Source organism: Trachinotus anak, unplaced genomic scaffold, assembly GCF_046630095.1.
Source record: "Trachinotus anak isolate AG129_WGS33_773 ecotype Australia unplaced genomic scaffold, CSIRO_AGI_Tana_v1 ptg000020l, whole genome shotgun sequence".
Classification (NCBI taxonomy): Eukaryota; Metazoa; Chordata; class Actinopteri; order Carangiformes; family Carangidae; genus Trachinotus; species Trachinotus anak.
In genome coordinates, this window is record NW_027273871.1 from 8,195,954 (window position 1) to 8,216,564 (window position 20,611).

At 42.4% G+C, this 20,611-nt stretch overlaps 1 protein-coding gene, 2 long non-coding RNA genes and 3 other non-coding genes across 7 annotated transcripts; 3 read left to right on the forward strand and 3 right to left on the reverse strand.

Moving 5' to 3' along the window:
- Window positions 1-1,540: 1,540 nt before the first annotated feature.
- LOC139637562 (polyunsaturated fatty acid lipoxygenase ALOX15B) lies at window positions 1,541-12,666 on the reverse strand. 2 transcript variants are annotated; one of them, XM_071506367.1, is made up of 15 exons: window positions 11,742-12,666; window positions 9,829-10,009; window positions 9,244-9,478; window positions 8,704-8,785; window positions 8,022-8,111; window positions 7,797-7,912; window positions 6,851-7,023; window positions 6,616-6,759; window positions 6,084-6,287; window positions 5,359-5,433; window positions 4,758-4,927; window positions 4,254-4,369; window positions 4,026-4,126; window positions 3,140-3,310; window positions 1,541-2,040 (listed from the first exon to the last, which is right to left on the reverse strand). In XM_071506367.1, the coding sequence occupies exons 1-15, from the start codon at window positions 11,858-11,860 to the stop codon at window positions 1,861-1,863; spliced, it is 2,157 nt and encodes a 718-aa protein (XP_071362468.1). In that variant the 5' UTR covers window positions 11,861-12,666; the 3' UTR covers window positions 1,541-1,860. The 2 variants fall into 2 exon arrangements, with proteins under 2 accessions (XP_071362468.1, XP_071362467.1); XM_071506366.1 differs by having other exon boundaries at window positions 5,347-5,433.
- Window positions 12,667-12,671: 5 nt separating this feature from the next.
- Window positions 12,672-15,234, forward strand: LOC139637566 (uncharacterized). Its single transcript, XR_011694624.1, has 2 exons — window positions 12,672-14,596; window positions 14,873-15,234. It is a non-coding gene; the product is annotated as an uncharacterized lncRNA (long non-coding RNA).
- Window positions 12,974-13,046, forward strand: trnav-uac (transfer RNA valine (anticodon UAC)). The gene has a single exon. It is a non-coding gene; the product is annotated as a tRNA-Val (tRNA).
- On the reverse strand, window positions 13,176-13,247 carry trnaa-cgc (transfer RNA alanine (anticodon CGC)). Its single transcript has one exon. It is a non-coding gene; the product is annotated as a tRNA-Ala (tRNA).
- Window positions 15,235-15,363: 129 nt separating the features above from the next.
- On the reverse strand, window positions 15,364-17,428 carry LOC139637565 (uncharacterized). Its single transcript, XR_011694623.1, has 3 exons — window positions 17,114-17,428; window positions 16,029-16,091; window positions 15,364-15,863 (listed from the first exon to the last, which is right to left on the reverse strand). It is a non-coding gene; the product is annotated as an uncharacterized lncRNA (long non-coding RNA).
- Window positions 17,429-19,522: 2,094 nt separating this feature from the next.
- On the forward strand, window positions 19,523-19,604 carry trnas-uga (transfer RNA serine (anticodon UGA)). The gene has a single exon. It is a non-coding gene; the product is annotated as a tRNA-Ser (tRNA).
- Window positions 19,605-20,611: the final 1,007 nt, after the last annotated feature.

Sequence of the window (20,611 nt, forward strand, 5' to 3'; positions counted from 1 at the left end):
AACGTTCTTCAGATGCAGCCCCTGATCTGGGACACAGCTAAAGCGTCTGATGGAGCAGGATTTCCCACAACCTGCTTTGTAACTGATGTATAAAGTGATTTATTAAAGATGACTAAATTCATTAATTACATCTTTTATAAATGAGGCTTCATCAGAAAGTGATGCTGGAAGAACAGTCGTTTTAAACAGTCATGTAATGTGCAGAAATATCACACAGGAAGTAGAAGTTTGTATTTTATTTCAGTGTTAGCAGATTGTTCACAGCCAGTATCTGCAGGTAATGTAACAGGTGTTCACAGCTTCCCTTCACCTCACAGTCTGAGCCGTTTGCATCAGACATGTTTCTGAGTGCAGAAAAGGAACTGGAGGATGGAGTCGTGCTCGCTGCGTGGCTTCACAGACGTGTGCGTGTCAACAAGTGGTCCAGACTGAGAGCTGAGGACGTCACCATCAACCTCAGCTCCACTTGTCTTTACACTTTAGTGTTAATTAGCACATGTTAGCATGCTAACATGCTAAACTAAAATGAACCTGCTAAAAATCTGCATGTTAGCATGCTGATATTAGCATTCAGCTCAAAGCACACTGTGTCTAGATACAGGCTCAAAGAGCTGCTAGCACGGCTGTAGACTCTTAGTTTGGTTTTAAAAACATGATTTGAATTCTTGCAGAACAATATATTTTTGTCATTTCCAGTGTCATTGCTGTATTATTGGTGGTTTCATTTTAGACAGCTGTGCCTTCAGATGATGAGTAAATGCAAAGAAACCCACAACAAACAAAATGTACTGCATGAAAGAATAAAATATATTTACAGTCAAATGTAATTCTGTTTAATGTTCTACTCTCACTTTAGGTTTAAAGTAGGGTAGGGCGCTCAAACTTTAGTACACGTCACAATTTACCGTTTACTGGTTGTTTTCTTTATTCTTTTTCTTTAAAAAAAAATTAAACAAATAAAAAGGAACACAGCATTAACATTTGAAGAAAGGCTCATTTTAATGTTTGCTGCAGGCGTTGGATTCACTTCTGTCAGAATATGGAATTTTCCCAAACTTTTGCAGACGGTTGAATCATGTCACACCTGCTAAATTCTGCATTTTTTGACCTTGGTAAACTAAACCAGGGGCCTGTCTCACAAACAACTGTTACTCACAAAATTGCTCCATGTTCATGGGTTAAAGCAGCATTTGCTTTGATTAGTTCAATGTCAAAATGATGAAGCGGAAATGATCCCATTCAGAGCTTGCATGAGGGTAATTTGGTTAAATGTTTCTGCATGTGACAGAACAAATGCTCCAAATCAAATGTTTACATGAAATTTACAGTATTTCCAAAGCAAGCTGTAGTGTTCTACACGTCTAATGTGTTTGCACTTCCTGCCCGTCAGCTGCATCAGTTAATTGCCACAAATCAGTTTACAGACACTTGAGACTCAGTCAGTGATCTTTAACAAAAAACTAATCTCCAGTTATTTTTTGTTTAAGTAAGTTTTGTGCAAAACACATATATTTCTGTCTGTTAAGTAAAAAAAAAAAAAAAAAAAAAAAAAAGTCTATGTTGTTTTTTTGTCTCAGATGGTTTACATCCATAACATGAGAGAGAGTCAATGATTCATTCATTATAATACACTAGGTTTTATCATAGTAAAAAAAAAAACACACTGCCAGAGGGAAAAAAGAGTAAAAGCTTCAGACCACAAAATTAACCTTATCCATTAGAAATATCATGAACATTTAAATCACTGATAATCACATGCAGCTGTTTATACTGGATTTTCATTTCTTTGACACAATAATGATTATACAAATAATCAATCAAATAAATGCTGTTAGATAAGGTTACAGAATAAATGTTAGTTTAAATGGCCACGCTGTTCTCAATGTGTCTGGGGCACAGGTAAGGATACGGCAGCTCCAGCCGGCTGTTGCGCTCTGAGATGTCTTCAGAAATAGTCTTGAGTTCGGCCTGCACCTTCTCCACCAGCCTGCGGTGGGCGTCATCTCTGAAGATGGCCTCCTTGTAGTGACACAGAGGAACCTGCGGGGGGATACATGCAGAGGTTTATGTCAAAACACCAAAGCTGTTTGGGGCGTGGCTGAGGGCGGTGACTGCTTTGTTGTGACATCACAAAGTTCCAGAAGTCCTGACGGTTGGTTTTAAGGCTCAGTGTCTGAATACAGGCTGTGTGCATTTCTCTGTGGACTGAGGCTTTGATACTTTCACAGTATTAATATAGAATCTAGACCTGCTTTATAATCACAAACACATGGACATCTACCTTTAGACTGGATGGAGCTTTGATAATTGACTGATGGTTCAGTAACTAAAATATCAGAAAAGAATGGAAATGTGGAATCAGAAAACCGACAAATATTCACATTTTAGAGGCTGTTGTCAGTGAAATTTAAATTTTTTTTGTTTGCTTAAAAAAGATTTAAACAATTAATCAACTATCAAAATTATTACAAATTAATTTTGTGTCAATTGACTAATTGATTAATCACCTAATCATTCCTGGGCTAGAGTTCTGGTTGTTTTATGGGTGCCTGAGGAAATAATGAGACTGACCTTTATACTGGGGTTCACCCGGGGCCAAAAATCAAGTTTCTGTCTCAGGGCCCTGTCTCCCATGTTGTGAGATATGTTTTATTTTGACAGCATGTAGCATTTAACACATTAGCATGCTGTTTAGCAATAATATTTAACTCTCTGACAGTTAGTTTCACAGGTAAATATGAATACAACCAGCCTGTTAATATGTTAGAGGTTAGCATGCTAGAGCATGTTGAGCCACCATGTTTCATTACTAAACACATTGCAGTGATGAAAACAGAATTTAAATGGAGGCTGGTTCAGATATTCCTGCATGTGAGAATTTCATCACTATGTGTTTGTATGAATAATTGTTTGACTCTAATTTCAACCAGGTCTTATCTATAAAGGTATAAATCAAACTGTAATGTCACATAATGAAAACTGCTGCATCAGTAACAGTTATTCACATGTACATTATGTTGTTACAAAACTATGATTCCCACAAAACAACAAAAGGCCATGGGGCCTGTTTGTATCAGAACCAGGTGCATTTGATTTTTTTCCTTGCACAGCAGACAGAGCGGTGTGGGTGGAGCCTCACAAAGTTAACAGCGGGGTGTGACAGCAGACCCAGCGTCATCAGGACGCGACAGGTCGAGTTCATGTCCGGCAGAAAGGAGATGATGTCACCCTCCGTCACCGAGCCTTTGACCTGCGGAGGAGGACGCATCATGGAGGCCGGACAGTTTGGCATCCAGAGAGCGAAATTCAGCTGGAGGACACGAAGACAGAGAGAAGAGTCAAGGAGGAAAAGGATTAGAGAGGACAGCACTAACCTGACGTGGTGGTTTGTTACACGGAGTCATCTGGAAGGCTTCATCAGAAACAGGAAAGGAGCAGGTGCTTCAAAAAAATACTTGGCAGGTGATTGGTTAACCATCTGTCTGTCATGTGACATAGCAAAAGAAACACCACAATAAAAAGCTACAGTGTGAGGAGCTTCGAAAGCCAGTTAATATGTTGAAGGACGATTCTCGCCATCTTTGCACTTCTCTGAATAGAGACTGTCCTGTAACAAAAGAGGTCACGGGTCGTCTGTCAGCAGGTTATGACCCATAGTTAGGTTCTGTTGCTAGGCGACATCTAGTGGTCGTAGTGACAATGACAGGAGCAAAGGGAAAAGTGCGGTGATGTAGTTTATAGAGCGACAAAGTCCACGTCAGGAGGAGGTCGGGGTGGAATAACAAAACAAATTACAATACAATACAAAAGATGGAGTTGGTTGATGTCATGAGGTAGCATGGGATCATGGGAGTTGTTGTCTTCACCACCATTGCCGTCAGCTTCTCCTGGTTTGGATTTCTTCAGTGTCAGTGGTTCAGGAGGTTTTGACCTGGAGCTGAATGAGCCACAGAGGTCTCCTCCTCTCCACAACAGACAGACCCTTACCCCCAACCCTGCTGATGTTTGGCTTCTGTCTGACTCACCTGGGAGAAGTTGACGGCGGCGTGTAGAGCTGAGCAGGTGTAGATGATCATGGTGACAAACTGAGACACTTCAGCTTTGGTCCTAAAATCCTGAGGGAAACCTGAAGCACGAGAGGAAACAAACTGAAACTACGGCAGAGTTTCCTGCTTCTCATCGACATGTGATCAAGCCGTCTGTCTCTGGAACAAACAAACAGGATAAAAGTTACAGGATACAAACAAACACACCTGAGTTGTGTGTGAAGCCGTGTGTGTTGATGTCAGTGATCCAGTGATGAAGCTCAGAGTCCTGCTGCACCTCATTGTCTCCACTGTAATACAGATCCACCCAGCTGACCACAAACCTGCCCCACACACACACACACACAGAGAGAGAGAGAGAGAGAGAGAGAGAGTCACTCCATGAGACATCAGAAGTTTAAGATGTGTAACATGCGACTCGTACAGGAAACAGATCATGTGACTGAGCTGCAGACATCACCGGAAGATTCACATAACACACACCAACAGGTTTTTAGGTTGAAATAAAGTTTAATTTCAGGGGTTTTATACATTTCTGTCATAGAGCACGTTGTAGAATTTAGTTTGATGTTGTTTGAGTTTATATTTATGGTGAGATTCTGCAGGTATTTTGTAATCAATCCATCATTGGTTGATCAGAATGTGAATGTAGCTTCACCTCCACCTTTATCTTTCAGTGTCTGGACCCATCACCTGGCTGAGGTGTGTTACCTGTGAAGTGCGTGCCAGACTCTCAGCGCGTCCTGGGCGTAGTGGCTCTGCGGCAGCTCGTCCACGCCGCGGTCGGACAGGTCGTCGGGGACGCACAGGGACCGGTAGTGGATCCTCTGTGAGGCCCGTGAGAGGAGAACAGGTAACGCCTTCAGACCACAGCCCACCGCCTGGAGGGAGGAGACCCAACGAGCAAGAAGTCACCGTCTACACTAAACTCTGTACCACCCCCTGATCAACGTTTATCAGCATGAAATAATGGATTTATTCTTATTTTGTATTGATTAGATGGTTAATTTTTGGACCAAAATATATTTATAAACTGATCATTATTATTTGATCATGACCTGATGGATTATTGAACCTTTTCTTAATAAATGGAGTTTGCTCCAGATGTCCTGCAGCTGTTTTCTAGAGGACCAGTGGTCAAACTGTCTGTTGTAGGGATAAAAAGACAAAGTGTCTGCTGGAGGAGGACTTTACAAAACCTGGCAACCCAGAAGTTCTTAATGGCTTTTAACTGGTCTATAAAGCATTAGTAAACGACTTATTGACCATTAATGAATCCATTAATTAAAATATTATAAACCTTATCAAATACCCCGTCAGCAGCCAGCAGCGATGCTCTGGCCTGGAAGTTTATCTGGAGCGATGTCCTGACGTGTGGCATCAACAGCTGTCCACCAATCAGAGAAGAGATGAGTGATTTTTTTTTTAAAAACTACACATATGAGTGAAAAACACTGAACAAACAAAGGTGGAAACACCTCTAGACCTAACAACAACTGAGAGATTTTGTTGGCTGTTCACTGTGAGTCTCTGGACACCAGCTGCTCTCTGACTGTGCGGCTCAGCTGTTTGCTGCCGAACAGGAAGTAGACACATGGCTGTTTACAGCTGTTTCTCTAACTATGAGTGAACCACGAAGTGAAATTGTGTCTGGACAGATAAACAATGAGCTGAAACTATAAAGCTCTGTGAAGACGAGGGAAGCTGCAGGTCCAGCTGCTTTAATAAATGCATGATGATAAAACACCAAGGTTGAGGTTGATGTGGAGGAGGAAGCTGCTGCAACATCAGCATGAGAGTAACAGTGACGGTAACAAGTCGAGATGTGATTGGATGTTGCTTGTCAGGTGATGACCCAGTGACACTGAGGCATAAATGAAGCAACCGATGCTAATCAGCTTCTCTGCTTCTGTGAATCAAACTTAATTCTAATGCTCCAGCGGATCACTGTGACTGTCTGTGTCGATGAACTGATGTGTTCACTCCAGGTGAATTCTCTGATGTTCTGCAGGTGTGTGATTTCGAGGTGATGTGAACCTGGTGCAGGGGGTGGACCTCCGGCAGCTGTCGCAGCGTGGCCACACAGCACAGCTCCCCCAGCATGTGGGTCCTCAGGTAGTGGGAGGCCAACTGGTGACACTGGAAGTCTGCGCTGTGAACCCAGATCTTAGCCAACAGCCAATCACAGCCGGGGTCAGAGGGCAGGAAGACCGGGTTCTGAGAGCCGGGGGTCTGCTGCAGCTAAAGGAGCGGGGAGACTGATTGATTGATTGATTGATTGATATAGCCTGACATTTCTGAAGGGGCGTCTTAAAACTGACTCTGAGGATTTATTTATTTGTTTATTTTCCTTTATTCATCCAGGTAAAAATCCCACTGAGATTAAAAGAGAGACAGTAAATGCGAACAACAGTCAGACACCATGAGATCATATACAACATCAATCTGAAATCTGAGCAAAGACTCAATCCAAGTCTCAAAACAACCTGATGAAATAAGAACAGAAAATTTCAAAGTAAAATCAGTGACCAAGAGAATGAGTTTGTTCTTCAAACCACCTGAGGCTCACCTGGATGGCGATGGGGACCAGCTGCTGCTGCTGGTTCAGGTGGAGAAGGCACAGGGGGGCGGACAGATACGTCTGCTTCCCGTTGATCACATTGGCCGGGACGCCGTCCAGAACCTCGTAGTCCAACAGGTAAATGGTTCCTTTCTGTCACATGACAGAACAAGATACAGCAGCTGTGATGAAGTGCACAGCTGGAAGCAGAAAACAGCTGCAGGTCAGAGGTCAGAACACACACCTGTAGCTCCTGCTCGAGGGAGGAGTCTTCAGGCAGGAAGGGCTGGAGCATGTCAGGGGTGACGGACAGGTGTGGAGGGAGGAGGCGGGTCTGCCGCACCAGCAGAGGGTTGCAGCCGTTCAGACACTGGTGACCAAAATACCAGTCGTCAGTCCAGTGAGCCCTGACAAACCCTGAGAGAGAAGATCTGAAAATGTCAACAACTCCATGAAGGTCTCCGGCTCTGATCCACCTGCAGGGTCTCATGATGTCTTACATTCATCTTGCACCTAAACTGCACTGTAAAGAAGAAAATTTCAACGCAACAAACTTCAACAAAATTTCACTTAATATTGGAAAAAGAATAATGAACACAACATCCAACATCACCCACAAAGAAATCTCTGTACTCCCAGAGATTTGTATCCTCGGTCTTATTCCAAAACCTTTGTCCCTAAGAAGGAAGTGGGTCAACCTCTGCCTATCACAAACCAAACGTCTTATCGTAAACATTGGAAAAGTGTTTATGGTTCATCTTTGAACCTTTGGATTTCCTCTTGCAGAGCGATTGAAAGGCTCACATACAATCAAACTAAAAAGTTCAGAAAATGTGGGATTCATTTCTTACATTTTTTTATATCAATACCTGATCAATTTTGCATTTACCAAGTGAGATTGTACCCCCCCCCCCCCCCCCTTTTTTCCTTTCTTTTGATATATAGGTAAGTAGGCACACATGTAAATGTGTTGGTTTATGCTTATAGGTTTTGTTAATCATCATCATTGTCATAAATTCTGATTCTGGCACAGTTCATGGGTGAGAGGCTGGGAGGGAGGAAAGTTGTTTCAGGGAAGTCTATTTAAAGCCAAACCACTGGAAGAGTGATGTATGGTGTGTGTATGTGAGTAATGGTAGTAGTGGCTTTTTTTTATTTGTACGTAGATTTTTGACTGTTTTGTTTCTCACTGGCGACGTTGTTCTGGTGTCCACTGTGGGCGAAAACCGTCTCCAGCTCTGTGAGACTGGTCCAGGGCTCAGCTCGGCCAGTGAAGCCTTTCAGATAGCACAGGTCTGGGGCTGAACTGAAGACAGGGAAATAAACACAGTTCAGACTCGTCTTCTCTGTCCTGAGTCTGTCTGCTTCTGTCTCACACCGCTCAGATTTACAGTAAATATGTAACTGGACTTCACCTTTTGTGGGAGTAGCTGAGGTTCGGCCCAAGTTCAGACGTACTGTTGAGGTCCACACACTGGGGAGCACCCTCTACGAACGTCCGCCATCTGCAACAACACAATGCAGATGGAGAACACAGTGAATGGATGTAAACTTCAGTTACTAAAAGTCAATAATCTCTGACACCTACTGGCTCCAAACACCAGGCAGCAGCAGATGCAGCAGCTCTTTTTCACCTTTTCAGGCTTCTCACAGGTTTAGGTGTAACTAAAGGTTTGGTCACTGTCTTCACAAACTCACGTTGTGTTGATCTCCATCAGAAGATATATCTGTGGTTTAAGAACCAAAAACCATCTCAGTGTAGTTTTACATCTCCTCTCTCAGGCTTCTCTCTGGAGCTCTAGTAACAACAGGTCAGTCAGCCAATCAGAGGAGAGGATCTGAGCCTCTGAAATAATGAAGCCACCATCTAGAATATTTTCCTTTCATATAATGGTGCATTCACACAAACAGAGCCTGGGGTTTGAGTATTTCACTCGTAAACATCACATGACTTCACTGAAAAGCTGAAACTGTGTTCAGGTCGTTACAGGTGGAACAAGAAGAGCTGTGCTCCCTCAAAAGCACATGGAGACATTGATTAGTGCACTGACTCATTGATTAATTATCAGTTGCTGTGACTTCAATCTTTCAAATTACCTGAAGAGCTTCTGTTGATGCTCCAGTTGTTTGAGTCTGTGCTGCTTCAGCTTCTCCTCCGTCTCGTCCTTCAGCAAACACACTGCAGAGGAGTAATGGTTACTGAGCATTTAAAGAGCAGCTGTAAAATAAAATTATAAGCTCCCAACCCCTGTACGATGTCTCAAACGACCTTATTCATGAAGCTGTATTTCATTATGTTGGTTGCTGGTTAGCAATAGGAGGAATTAACAGGACAGAGAGTCAAGAGACAGATGGTGAATCAACAAGTGAGGCCTTCCTCTGCTTTCAGTTCAGTCCTGAATATTTGATCATTGCTATTGAAATATAAAGTGCTCTGAGATGGCATCATTTGGCCTCCGTATATGTGGTCCGCAAACATTTATTTGAGATTTTCAAGTGGGACATGAATTGGAGAAGGTTGGGAATCGCTGCTCTAATGTATGAGCTACATGAGAAAATACAAAAGATGCATTTTGAATTTATGGCAAAGAGAGGATCCTCCACAGCAGGATCACGTATCTTATAAAGTTATCTTACACTTTCCACTCCGCAGATCTACGTCACCATCAGCTGTTCGAAGCCACCTGTCACACAGGAACACCTGTGCTTCTGGATCCTCCGGTCCTGACCCCTGTCTCTCAGCCTGCCTGCGGACCTCCACGTGGCTGCAGTGCCAGTCCAGCTCTGGGAATCCTGTCCGAGCCTCCAGCCGGAGCCGGACCAAAACCAGGCGACCCAGAGGGCCGCTGGTCCGGATCTGGACAGGACACGCCTGTTAGGACAGGAAGAGGAGATCGTCAAAGTAAAAGTCAAAGGACAGTTTTCATTATTCTGCAATAAGCACTGTCTAATTATTGAAAGAGAACAGTAATTTCAGGTTCTGACAAGGTGAAGTTCAACATTGGTGTTCTGTATTCTGATTGGGTGGCAGCAGAGCAGGCTACCTGTGATCCCATATCAACCCACATATTGGGAATATTTAGTAAAATAATCTCACTACGAAGTCAATTAATCAGCTGTTTTACAAGGTAAATAACGAACCTTCAAACTCAGTTTATCTTAATGACTCGTTTGCTGCTCTGTTTGTGTTGAATCTCAAACAGGAAACACAGTGAAACTCACCGATCCAGGAAGCAGATGATGGTCGCCCTCATTCACGCTGATGGGCGGAGTCTCTCCCTGTGAGCCAATCAGGTTGAGCCATAGGCGGCTGAAGGTTCCACAGGTAGGACCTGATGAGGTGTGGACGGTCACCTCAAACTCCTGACAGGAAGCCATGGTGTCAGACGTGATTGTGAAGCAGCTGGTGAGGACAGGGACAGGTCCCATGTTTTAACTTTTCCTGTCTTTTTTTTGAAGGGTTGATCTCCATCAGAAGATACATCAACGGTTTCATCTCAGTGTAGTTTCACATCTCCTCTCTCAGGCTTCTCTCTGTGGATTCAGCCTTTGATACTTTCACAGTAATAATATAGAATGTGACCTTTGATAATAATTCTGGCTGCCAGGAGGCACTATCATTTGAATGTAAACAAATGTTTTAGATAGATAGGTAGATGGCTGAAAGCAAAAACACAGCTCTGTCTTCTGTTGTATTTTGTGTTTGTGGTTTTGTGTTAAATCTTCCTGCTGACTCCGATGAGAACTCATTTGTTTACCTCTCTGGTTTTGACTTGGAAATGAGCAACACGACAGTTAAGCGTGGGCGTCTTGTCCACACGAGACCTGTAGTAAACACACTCACAGACAAACACTGAGCTCTTTCATCTTAAAGGTCACTTCCTACATTTTTAATGAGTCCCTGACAAGGAAGCTTCCTGCTCTGTGTTTAATGGTCAGACTGCTGATGGTAACAGGAACTAATGCCAAATTGAAATAATTAACAGACCTGGCTCTGTTCAAATATATTAAGTAAATGGACAACATTTAAAAAAATAATCATATACTACATATTTCTCTAGGCTGTTTTGGGACATTTGTTTTTCAGTTTCAAGGTGGACAGAGGACGTAATGTATTATTGTAAACTATAAATAGAAAATTCTTTGAGAGAACAGTTCAGTTTAAACCCAAGTAAATATTCAGTATTAAAAACTTTAATCCTCAAAAGTATTTCATGTCGTTGACAAAATTTCATTATTAATTTTGCTTGTTCATCTGACTTGCATTAATTCTCTAGTTAACATTAACATCGAGCTAATGTTTGTTAGCTGGAAGTGAAATGAAATCTGTCGCTATTTTCTGACAGCACGAAGTTACCGAGTTCTTTCCAGGAAATATTCTAGGAAATTATTGAACCATTACAAACCTGTAAAATAAAGCATCACTATTACTCTTGGGAAAACTGCTCTGGTTTTTCACATCAAAGACGGACAGTGAGATGAAACAGTAAAGTGTCCTGTCTGAACGGTTCATGCAGAGGGCACAACCTCCTGAAGAAAGGGAATTCTTGAAAAACAAACTTTGTGACAGGACACGAAAGTCAGCTCTATTTTCACTGACATTTTAGGATCTTTTTTATGCCTTAAAATAAAAAAATAAGTCCAATTGAATCACTGATGAAAATTAGAAAATAAAAGCATGTGTTTACCTTCTGCATGACTGATTTATCTGAACTGTGTCAAAGACTTACAAGATAGACCTGATTTAACGTCATATAAAACAAATTACAGCCTAAAGTGTAGGTTCAACATTTCTGTGGGACTTTAAGACTGTCCACTTTATGTTTACTGATCAGACAGCTGTGACCTTTGACCCTTTCAGTCCTCATCTGTCAATTCTTTTGTTGTTTGTGATCAAGAATTGAAGCTTATTCTGTCACTGTGCCTTGAATAAAAAAGAAAATGAACCCCTGGCTGCAGCCTGAGGACACATCCTTGGTGTTGTCTCTGAGATTCTTGTATTTTTAATGTTCTAAGCAGGAGTTTACATTCGACAATCAACATAAAATACACAAGATGAGTTTAGTATATAGGGCTGACTCTGGTATTTTTGGTCAGAATCTGAAAACAGCAGGCAGACAGACAGGTAAGCTTACCTGCAGAGTGACACCTCCTCTCCTCTCTGGGCTGTTGATGTGTTGAATGCAGCATCGGGCACGTTGCACATCTCTCTCTTTATTTTTTTAATGCCCCACCCACTGCAACACCTCCACATCCTATTAACTCAACCTGAGAAACCTGAACACCTCACCACATGTACTACACTGCTGGACTGTAAACTTAGATGTCCATGACACATATGTATTAAACTGCTAAAACTCAAAATTTGGAGTTAGGTGCAAATAAAAGTAAAAAATACTGACATCTGTTTGATTTACAGTCATTGTCCAGGTTTCCTCACTGTCCAAACTGTACTTCTAGCAGTTTGATGGGTCAAACACGGATCAAATATCTCAAGGCACTTTACAGAGTAAGTTCAAGACTTTGCAGTAGGCCACGTGCAGGTGAATGAGACCTTCCAGGATTTCCTCCACTGAGGAAACCATCTTTTTCCTAAAGAAGGCCTCAAACGAAGAAACAGAGAAGACCAGAGCGCAGGCGGACTGGCCAAGGGGAAGACTGGCTCAAATTCTGGAGGACTGTCAAAAAATCCATTAAGTGTTTAAAGGTTTTACGAGCTCTGTCTACGAGCTGCTAATGGGCGCCATCTTGACTTAGAACTGGTTTTCTTCTCCTTGATGTGTAAGTAACTTTGGGGCATGCAGGTCTGTTTTCCTCTAAATGTGACCAAAATTTAAAAAAAAAGGAAGAACATCAAGCTGTATTAAAGAACTAGCGCTCGAGGTAGTAAATCAAGTGAGAAGCAGGGTCATTTCCCCATAGACTGCTTTTTGCAGCCAGTGCTGTCGCCCCCTGGTGGTCATTGGAGAACACAGGCACTTCCGGTCAGTCTATAAAGCACGTGTTTGGTCCTGATGCTGGTGGTCGTCGGAGAGAACCGTGGATGTATTATAAGAACCGGTGGTCGTCGGAGAGAACCGTGGATGTATTATAAGAACCGGTGGTCAGTGCGAAATCCAGTGACGAACCTTTGAAATGAACCATTACACTGAAGAGATGAACAATTTGGAAGACACAGAACTGACATCTGTAAAACTGCTCAGACGGGCCTTTTCAATTGTGTCCTCTGTGAGAGAAGCCGTGTTTTGTAGAGAAACACACTCCGGACCGTGAGGAAATTTTTTACATATTTTAAAACATTCAAGTCCGTTGCTGCCGAGAAGCTGTGATATAAACATAAATACCTTTCAAAAGTTTTCGGGCGGCTGGTTCCATAGTGTAGCGGTTATCACGTCTGCTTTACACGCAGAAGGTCCTGGGTTCGAGCCCCAGTGGAACCAGGGTTTTCTCTCTTTTTCCACTAACTCGTCGCAGCTGCGGTGGAGAACGTGAATCCTGCAGTGTGACGTATGTAAACACGACCTATGATCAGCTCGATTGCTACAAAACAAAATGTATTTGAGTAAAAGTGGAGATGCCGGGGATTGAACCCGGGACCTCATACATGCGAAGCATGCGCTCTACCACTGAGCTACATCCCCACACAGTGCACTAACGGCGCCAGTGATCAGTATTTACCGCTGACACAGTGAGTATATGTGGCGTTGTAGGCGTTTGTACATCAACCTGTTATATTTTACGAGACAAATGTAAACAAAACACTATATTTTTGTGTACAGAGCCCTTCGGTAAAATGCATGGCAGTGCTATGATATGTGACGTTTCCTCATTACAAGGAAAAGAAGACTGGAAACGCACATGGTTGAACTGTATTTGATTCTCACTCTCAGTCTTTCACAGTTAGTAGTAAGGTGGGGAGTTGTTCTTATTCACCTATACTTCTATTTTGACACTTAAATAAATGGCATGACGTACACGGTATACACTTAGCAAAACAGACTAGCAAAGCTAAAGTGCGGGCAGCGCAATCACCGAGGCTGCAGAACGCAACAGGAACATGAAGCAGCTTACGATCCGTGTATCATTCGTTTTTCAAAATAAAACCAAAAATAAGAAAACGAATAAACAACGCTTTTTCTCTGTATTCGTTTCCCATACTAAAATGAAAAAACGGATAACGACTCGTTTTTTCAGTTTTCGATTTTATGCTCAAATGAATAATGGAAAAAACGGATAACGAGCGTTTCCCGTTTCATCCAATTTTGATCTGAAGCAAGTTCAGTGAGCCGGAAATGACCGTGACCCGGAAGTGGTCGTCCCTGCCTTTACTGCGAGAGCCCGCAAAACAAACATAATGGCCGGCCCATAGACTGTAAATAAAAATACCACGGATGTATACATCCATGAAAAATACATCCATGATAAAAATGGACGTCGACGTCGGCTCCGGAAAATGAAGCCAATGCGGAAGAGCCTTAAACCTGCATTCTATCCAATGACCATCAGGGGGCGACTCCACTGGTTGCAAAAAGAAGTCTGATTGTATGGATGTCTATGAGAAAATGACCCTACTTCTCACCTGGTTTATGACCCCAGTAACCGTTTTCATAATGAGTTTATGGTCTCGATCGCTACTTTCAAGTCTTCTTCAATACAACATGATGTTCATTTTTAAAATCATAGTCCCATTTAATTTAAAATAGACGATAAAGTAGGGTATGCATTGGGGCGTGGCTACCGTATGATTGACACATGCCACTTGTCAGTCAAGAGCAGTCCCTTCTCACAGAACCGACGATGCTGAATAAGTCGTGAACTGGTTTCTGGGTGCAGTGTTTTCGTCCTGGAGTTTTCCTCATACAGTTACACAGACCTCCCATCGCGTTTTCAGGTCGTGAAAATTAGTTTTACCTTTTTGTTCGCCTAAAATGTCAGCGTTGTTCTGGTTGAACCAAAGACACTCTAAGGAATCAGCTGTTCAGAGCATACGGTAAGTACATTTTATTTTTAGCTTAAGCGTGTTTTCGCCAAAATTAGCATCACAATTTCCAGTTGATATCGTAGTGTAGATAAATTACAAATGCACCTTGCTAACCCAACTAGCTGGCTAGCTAGCGCTAGCTGATTACCAAGCGTTTTCTATGCTAACAGGACCGGGCTCCAGTGAATGAAATAACATTTGAATGAGACTGATTTCACTGCCAAAATGGTGTTGACTGGTGTTGAAAGTATTTCCCAATTTGACTTCCCAATTTGACATTTAAAGGATCTTCACTGGACAACAGCTGGCACTGTCCAACCAGAAGTGCCACCAGGAGCAGAATGTGACTCCTGTAACAGATGTGTGCTGCTGTCACCACTTCAGAAATATTAGCCTTCCAAAATCTTTGGTGTGTACTGCAGATTTGACAGTGAGATTTTAAAAGTCAAGTTAAGTAAGCAGTAAAGAAATTGATATTTTATGTCCTTTTATGGTTTTTCTTTTGTATAGTGAAGTACAACTTGTGCACATTAGTTTTACTCATATCTGCTGTTACTGTCATTGAAATGTGTTTGATGTGCTTTTCTAATTTGTGATTGTAGTTTTGTTTATGGAATCTTAAATAAACCTACTGTGATTAAAGTGTACTGAGAGCATTTTCTATGAACTACAGAAGTGTTGCCTGGGTTTTCCAGATTTACCATACACCTTGTGATGAATTTAACAGCACAGTTTAGTGAATGAGTGTTCAGTGTCATTGAAGTTGATCATTCATAGTACATAAAGTTCATAAAACACATGGAAAGCACAAACTAAATATCTGGCTTTTGATCCTTCATTGTCAATGTTCTAGGATTGTCAAAATGTATACCATAAAACCATCAACAAACTTAGACCAAGAGATTCATAAATAGTTTTATTGCACCTTTTAAAAATCATCAATTTCAACAAAATCATTAACCATCGCCAATACTGTTACTGGTATGTAAAAAGTTTTTACTAAATTCAGTAACTTTTATAAAATTAAATTACTTTTGTGGCTCAAGGTAAAGGTGAACTGTCACAAGTTTGCATAATAAATTGTTCAATCCCTCATCTTTAGTAACAAGTAGTAGAGATGTCAGACAGCTTCCCCTTCAGACCACCCCAGCCAAAATAATGGACGGAGACACCATCATCGCCAAGGTTGATCCCCGTGGTCTCTGTAGCTCTTTGGGCTCCACGATGGATGTAGTTGTCCCCAGTGATCCAGACCTTGGCCAGATGGAACGAAACACTGTAATAGTGAGATATGTATGATATTCTAGCAGGAAAAAGGTAAAATAAGAAGCACTCTTATTAGATGAACTCCGCACAGTTATCTGAAAATACAGCACTCCCTCCAGCTAGTTGTAAAAACTGCTGTACTGTTTTACAATATATAATAGAAACTAATACTCACTTCAGTGCATTGAGGGGGTGCAGATGCAATAATCAGTCCAAGCAGACAGTGATGTTACTTATTCTGAAAGAGAGAAAGAATAATTCCAACAGATGTTTTGACGCCCGTTTTTAACAATGAAATTAACGAAAAACTAAAAACAGTGAATCACACTTAATATCAACGCACAATTACGTGATGAGCGATTGTACTGTGAGAATAAATATTAATCAATAACACTGATCTGCTGGGTCTGCAGGTCTCCAGCACAGTTCACTGTAATTACATTATCGTTTTGTAACTTAACAACACCGACAACCTGCTGTCATCGTTAACACTCATGAAGTCAGACAATAACCTTTGATTCACAGAACCAGTTTTAAAACACAACAGTAAAGTGTTTCACCATTTACAGTCTATGGTTTTACCACAAGATGTTACACTGCTGCTACTCTACAGTTAGCTCACATACAGTTAGCTTACATACAGTTAGCTACAGTTAGCTCACATACAGTTAGCTACAGATAGCTCACATACAGTTAGCTTACATACAGTTAGCTACAGTTAGCTCACATACAGTTAGCTACAGTTAGCTACAGTTAGCTCACATACAGTTAGCTGCAGTTAGCTCACATACAGTTAGCTTACATACAGTTAGCTACAGTTAGCTCACATACAGTTAGCTACAGTTAGCTCACATACAGTTAGCTGCAGTTAGCTCACATACAGTTAGCTTACATACAGTTAGCTACAGTTAGCTTACATACAGTTAGCTACAGTTAGCTCACATACAGTTAGCTTACATACAGTTAGCTACAGTTAGCTCACATACAGTTAGCTGCAGTTAGCTCACATACAGTTAGCTACAGTTAGCTCACATACCGTTAGCTACAGTTAGCTCACATACAGTTAGCTCACATACAGTTAGCTACAGTTAGCTCACATACAGTTAGCTTACTCTGTGTAAGCTAGCACACGGTAACTTCAGTTACAATAACATTTCATTATGTGTGTGTACATTACATTCCTATATGTGATATTTTCCACATGTGGTCATACATGTAGTTATCTATTAACAGTAAGTTATCGCTTAGTACCTTAGTTACCTTGACTTATGGAGAATGACTGATTCACACGGAGCAGCCTCTCACGGTCCGTCAGGTAGCCGGTGTAGGTGGGCGGGAACCGGCGGGCACAGTGACCTCGGCTCTCAGGTCAGCTCCACCCCTCGCTCCTCCTCAGCTCCAACATGGATGTATTATAAGAACTCTTATAATACATCCACGTCACGGTGGGTTGCCACTTGGGCCGGACTTGAGGATCATTCAGGTCAGCAACAGCAGCCAGCATTCAGTGTGTCTCCGGTGTAACCGCCCCGGTCCCGGTCCCGGTCCCGGTCCCTGACTCGGCTTCCACCGTTCAGAGATTTCACCCATTTGAGATCACACAGGATCTCAAATGGGAGCTAAACATCAGCTCCCTCATCAAAAAAGCTCAGCAGAGGATGTATTTCCTGAGGCAATTGAAGAAGTTCAACCTGCCAAGGACTATGATGGTGAACTTCTACACCTCCATCATTGAGTCCATCCTCACCTCCTCCATCACCATCTGGTACGCTGCTGCCACGGAGAGGGACAATAACAGACTGCAGCGTATCATCCACTCTGCTGAGAAGGTGATTGGCTGCAATCTTCCGTCCCTCCAGGACCTGTACACCTCAAGGACTCTGAGGCGTGCAGGGAAGATTGTAGCTGACTCCTCCCACCCTGGACACAAACTCTTTGAGACACTCCCCTCTGGCAGGAGGCTGCGGTCCTTCAGGACCAAAACCTCTCGCCACAAAAATAGCTTCTTCCCATCTGCTATTAGCCTCATCAACAAGGCTAGAGAGCCCCACTGTTGCTGATCAATTGCACCAATCACCAGAAAAAATTCCTTGTATGTGAAAGCATACTTGGCAATAAAACTGATTCTGATTCTGATTCTGATTCTGATTCTGATTCTGATATTGCACGCATCAAGCGCATGCGCAACATGCGTATTAAGCGTGAAGAGGCAGCATTAGCAAGTAGGCAGCAAATTGCAGTAATTTTGACACACCTGTGCAAGGTTTGCAATAAATTTGAGACCTTTTAACCAAAACACTGTTACAGCAGCAGAATAGCGCCTTTCAGGAACAGCTCAATGCGTAGACTGCGGGACTGGCGGGAGAGAGAGAGCGGTGAACGGTGAGCCTGGCCATGGACGCTGAGACTTAGCTAGCTAGGTAGCAGCATAGCACTGCCATGTATACGCACTTTATGGTGCTTGTCATTAAATAAATGCTACAAGTCCTCAATGCCGAGGTTCCCACGTCTCCCCTGAGCTTCATCTACACACACGAGCTAAAAATCAAACAACACCGAGGCCGGAAAATGCCGGAGACAAGATGGCCGCCGGAGTCAAGATGGCCGCCGGAGTCAAGATGGCCGCCGGAGCGTGTGATGTTAGTGGTTGAAGATTACCATACAAGCGATTTTTACATATTCCTTCCTCTTTTCCGCACATGTGATATTTTTAGTATCAGTAAAGAAGAATAATCCTAAAACCTCTTCAGACAGGAAGGAGAAAGGTGAAGATGCCCAGGCTCTGCAGCGAGATGGAGGAAGAGACTTTCAGCACAGAAGGGACAGACAGCACCAAATCACCGGAGCGGACAGGCCCTGGCCTTAGAGACGTGCTGCTACCGCCGTGGAAAGGTACGTTTTAGTCTGGGCCGTAACTTGGTGGTTAGTGTAGTATTCAGTGAGTCGCAGATTTTTGCCTGTGCTCTGCTTGTGCGGCAGGGAGCGCTCTTCTGAGGATGAGAACCGTCTCATCCACAGGAGACATCACGGCCAAGAGGGAGCCAGCGAGGGCATGGCTAGCTAACTAGCGTTAGCTTAGCAAGCGGCCAAAACTATTACTCGTGAATAAAGTTACTATTTCCGCACAGAAATGTCTGTAACTTTCATAAGACATGCTAACAATATTCATCGGCAGAATGCATGTTTCTGATAGATGCTAATACCATCTCAAAGCATTAAACGCAGAGACTTTTCCTTAACCGAGGCGCGTACGGCGCGGGAGGAGGAACATGCATGCGGCTTCACTGTGACTCCACCAGGTGGCAGTAAAACGGTTCACATGAAGGCGCATACATCCGGATTCATTCATAATACAGACCATTTCTGACTGTCACACTTGTCCATCTGTTAACGTAACAAGCTGTAACCCCCAGCTTGTTACCCACCCGACGTTAACGTTAACACTCCCGTTAACTCCGAACATTTGCTAACACGTTCAGCTGCCGTCGAGCGAGATCGTATTGTCAGCATCAGTCCAGTAATTATCACTTTGCGGCAGAGAACAGCGCAGAAGCCGCTGACAGTGTTTGTAGTGAAATGTCCTCTCTCATAAACATAGTGTCAGCAAACCTTAGTACGGCTCAGGGACAGATGGGATCAAATATGTAGGAAGTAACCGTTATGGCGTAAGCTGCGATGGCCGAGTGGTTAAGGCGTTGGACTTGAAATCCAATGGGGTCTCCCCGCGCAGGTTCGAACCCTGCTCGCAGCGGAACAACATTTATTTAGATTTTTGTTTTCCCATTTAGAGTCACTCACAAACTGTATTTTGATAAATCCAAGCAAACTTTTTTGTGTAATATATACAAGCAAGGCCGAAATGAGTCAATTGACAGAAAATAAACGTGTAACTGTATTATTATGATCATAATCATAAGACTTTACAGCAAACACTGTGCTCAGTAACACACACCAGAAACGGACAACTCACCACCGTAACAACCTCATGCATTAGCTACTGTTGTTGTAATTGTGTAATTTTTTGTAATATATATATTTAGTACATTATTATTTTGTTATTATTTATCGTTCTAAATATTTGTTATTGCAGTTTCTGCAGCTTTCCTGTTCTCTGCACTGCCACTTTGCTGCTGTAACACAGTGTATTTCACCACTGTGGGACTAATAAAGGCCATCTTATTTTATCTTATCTTATCTTATTATTACTATACTATTACTATTATGATAATCTCAGTCTGATCTTCTTTCTCTCTATTGTTTTTTTGTGTTCATCTGAAGATAGTCTGATGAGGAAGAGCAATGAGAAACAACATGGAGCTGTGAGATTGAGGTCCAGGTGGGACAAGAACAGATAAGGCAAGTAATTTAACTCAGGTGTGAAGTTTGATAGCAGATTAAATGATAGGTTGAAAAAAATAGGATTCCAAGAAAACCAATAACTGCGAGGGTTCTTCTGATCTAAGGAAAACATGTCCTAAACCATGCACAAAGGCTTTGTTTTTATGGAGGAGGGATTCTCTTTTGATGAAGCTAGGCTAACAGTTCAACAGTTCTAAGATCAGACACCTTCACACAGTCAAGGTGATGAAGCCAAATAAATGTTAGTGTGTGTGTGTGTGTGTGTGTGTGTGTGTGTGTGTGTGTGTGTTATGGCCACCTGCTCTGTCTGGCCTTTAACATCAGAACAAAATGTCCCTGTTCTTCAACAACATGAGGTCTCTCACTTTTCTCGACCATATTCAGCCGCAGTCCTGACAG

What these genes read in the sequence shown, in the direction of transcription:
- LOC139637562 (XM_071506366.1), bottom strand. Translation starts at nt 11,860, where the DNA reads ATGTGGAGGTGTTGCAGTGGGTGGGGCATTAAAAAAATAAAGAGAGAG. An exon ending in ATCATCTGCTTCCTGGATCG is followed by an intron (nt 9,479 to 9,828) that starts GTGAGTTTCACT and finishes CTGTCCTAACAG; the next exon opens with GCGTGTCCTGTCCAGATCCG. An exon ending in AGATCTGCGGAGTGGAAAGT is followed by an intron (nt 8,786 to 9,243) that starts GTAAGATAACTT and finishes ACTCCTCTGCAG; the next exon opens with TGTGTTTGCTGAAGGACGAG.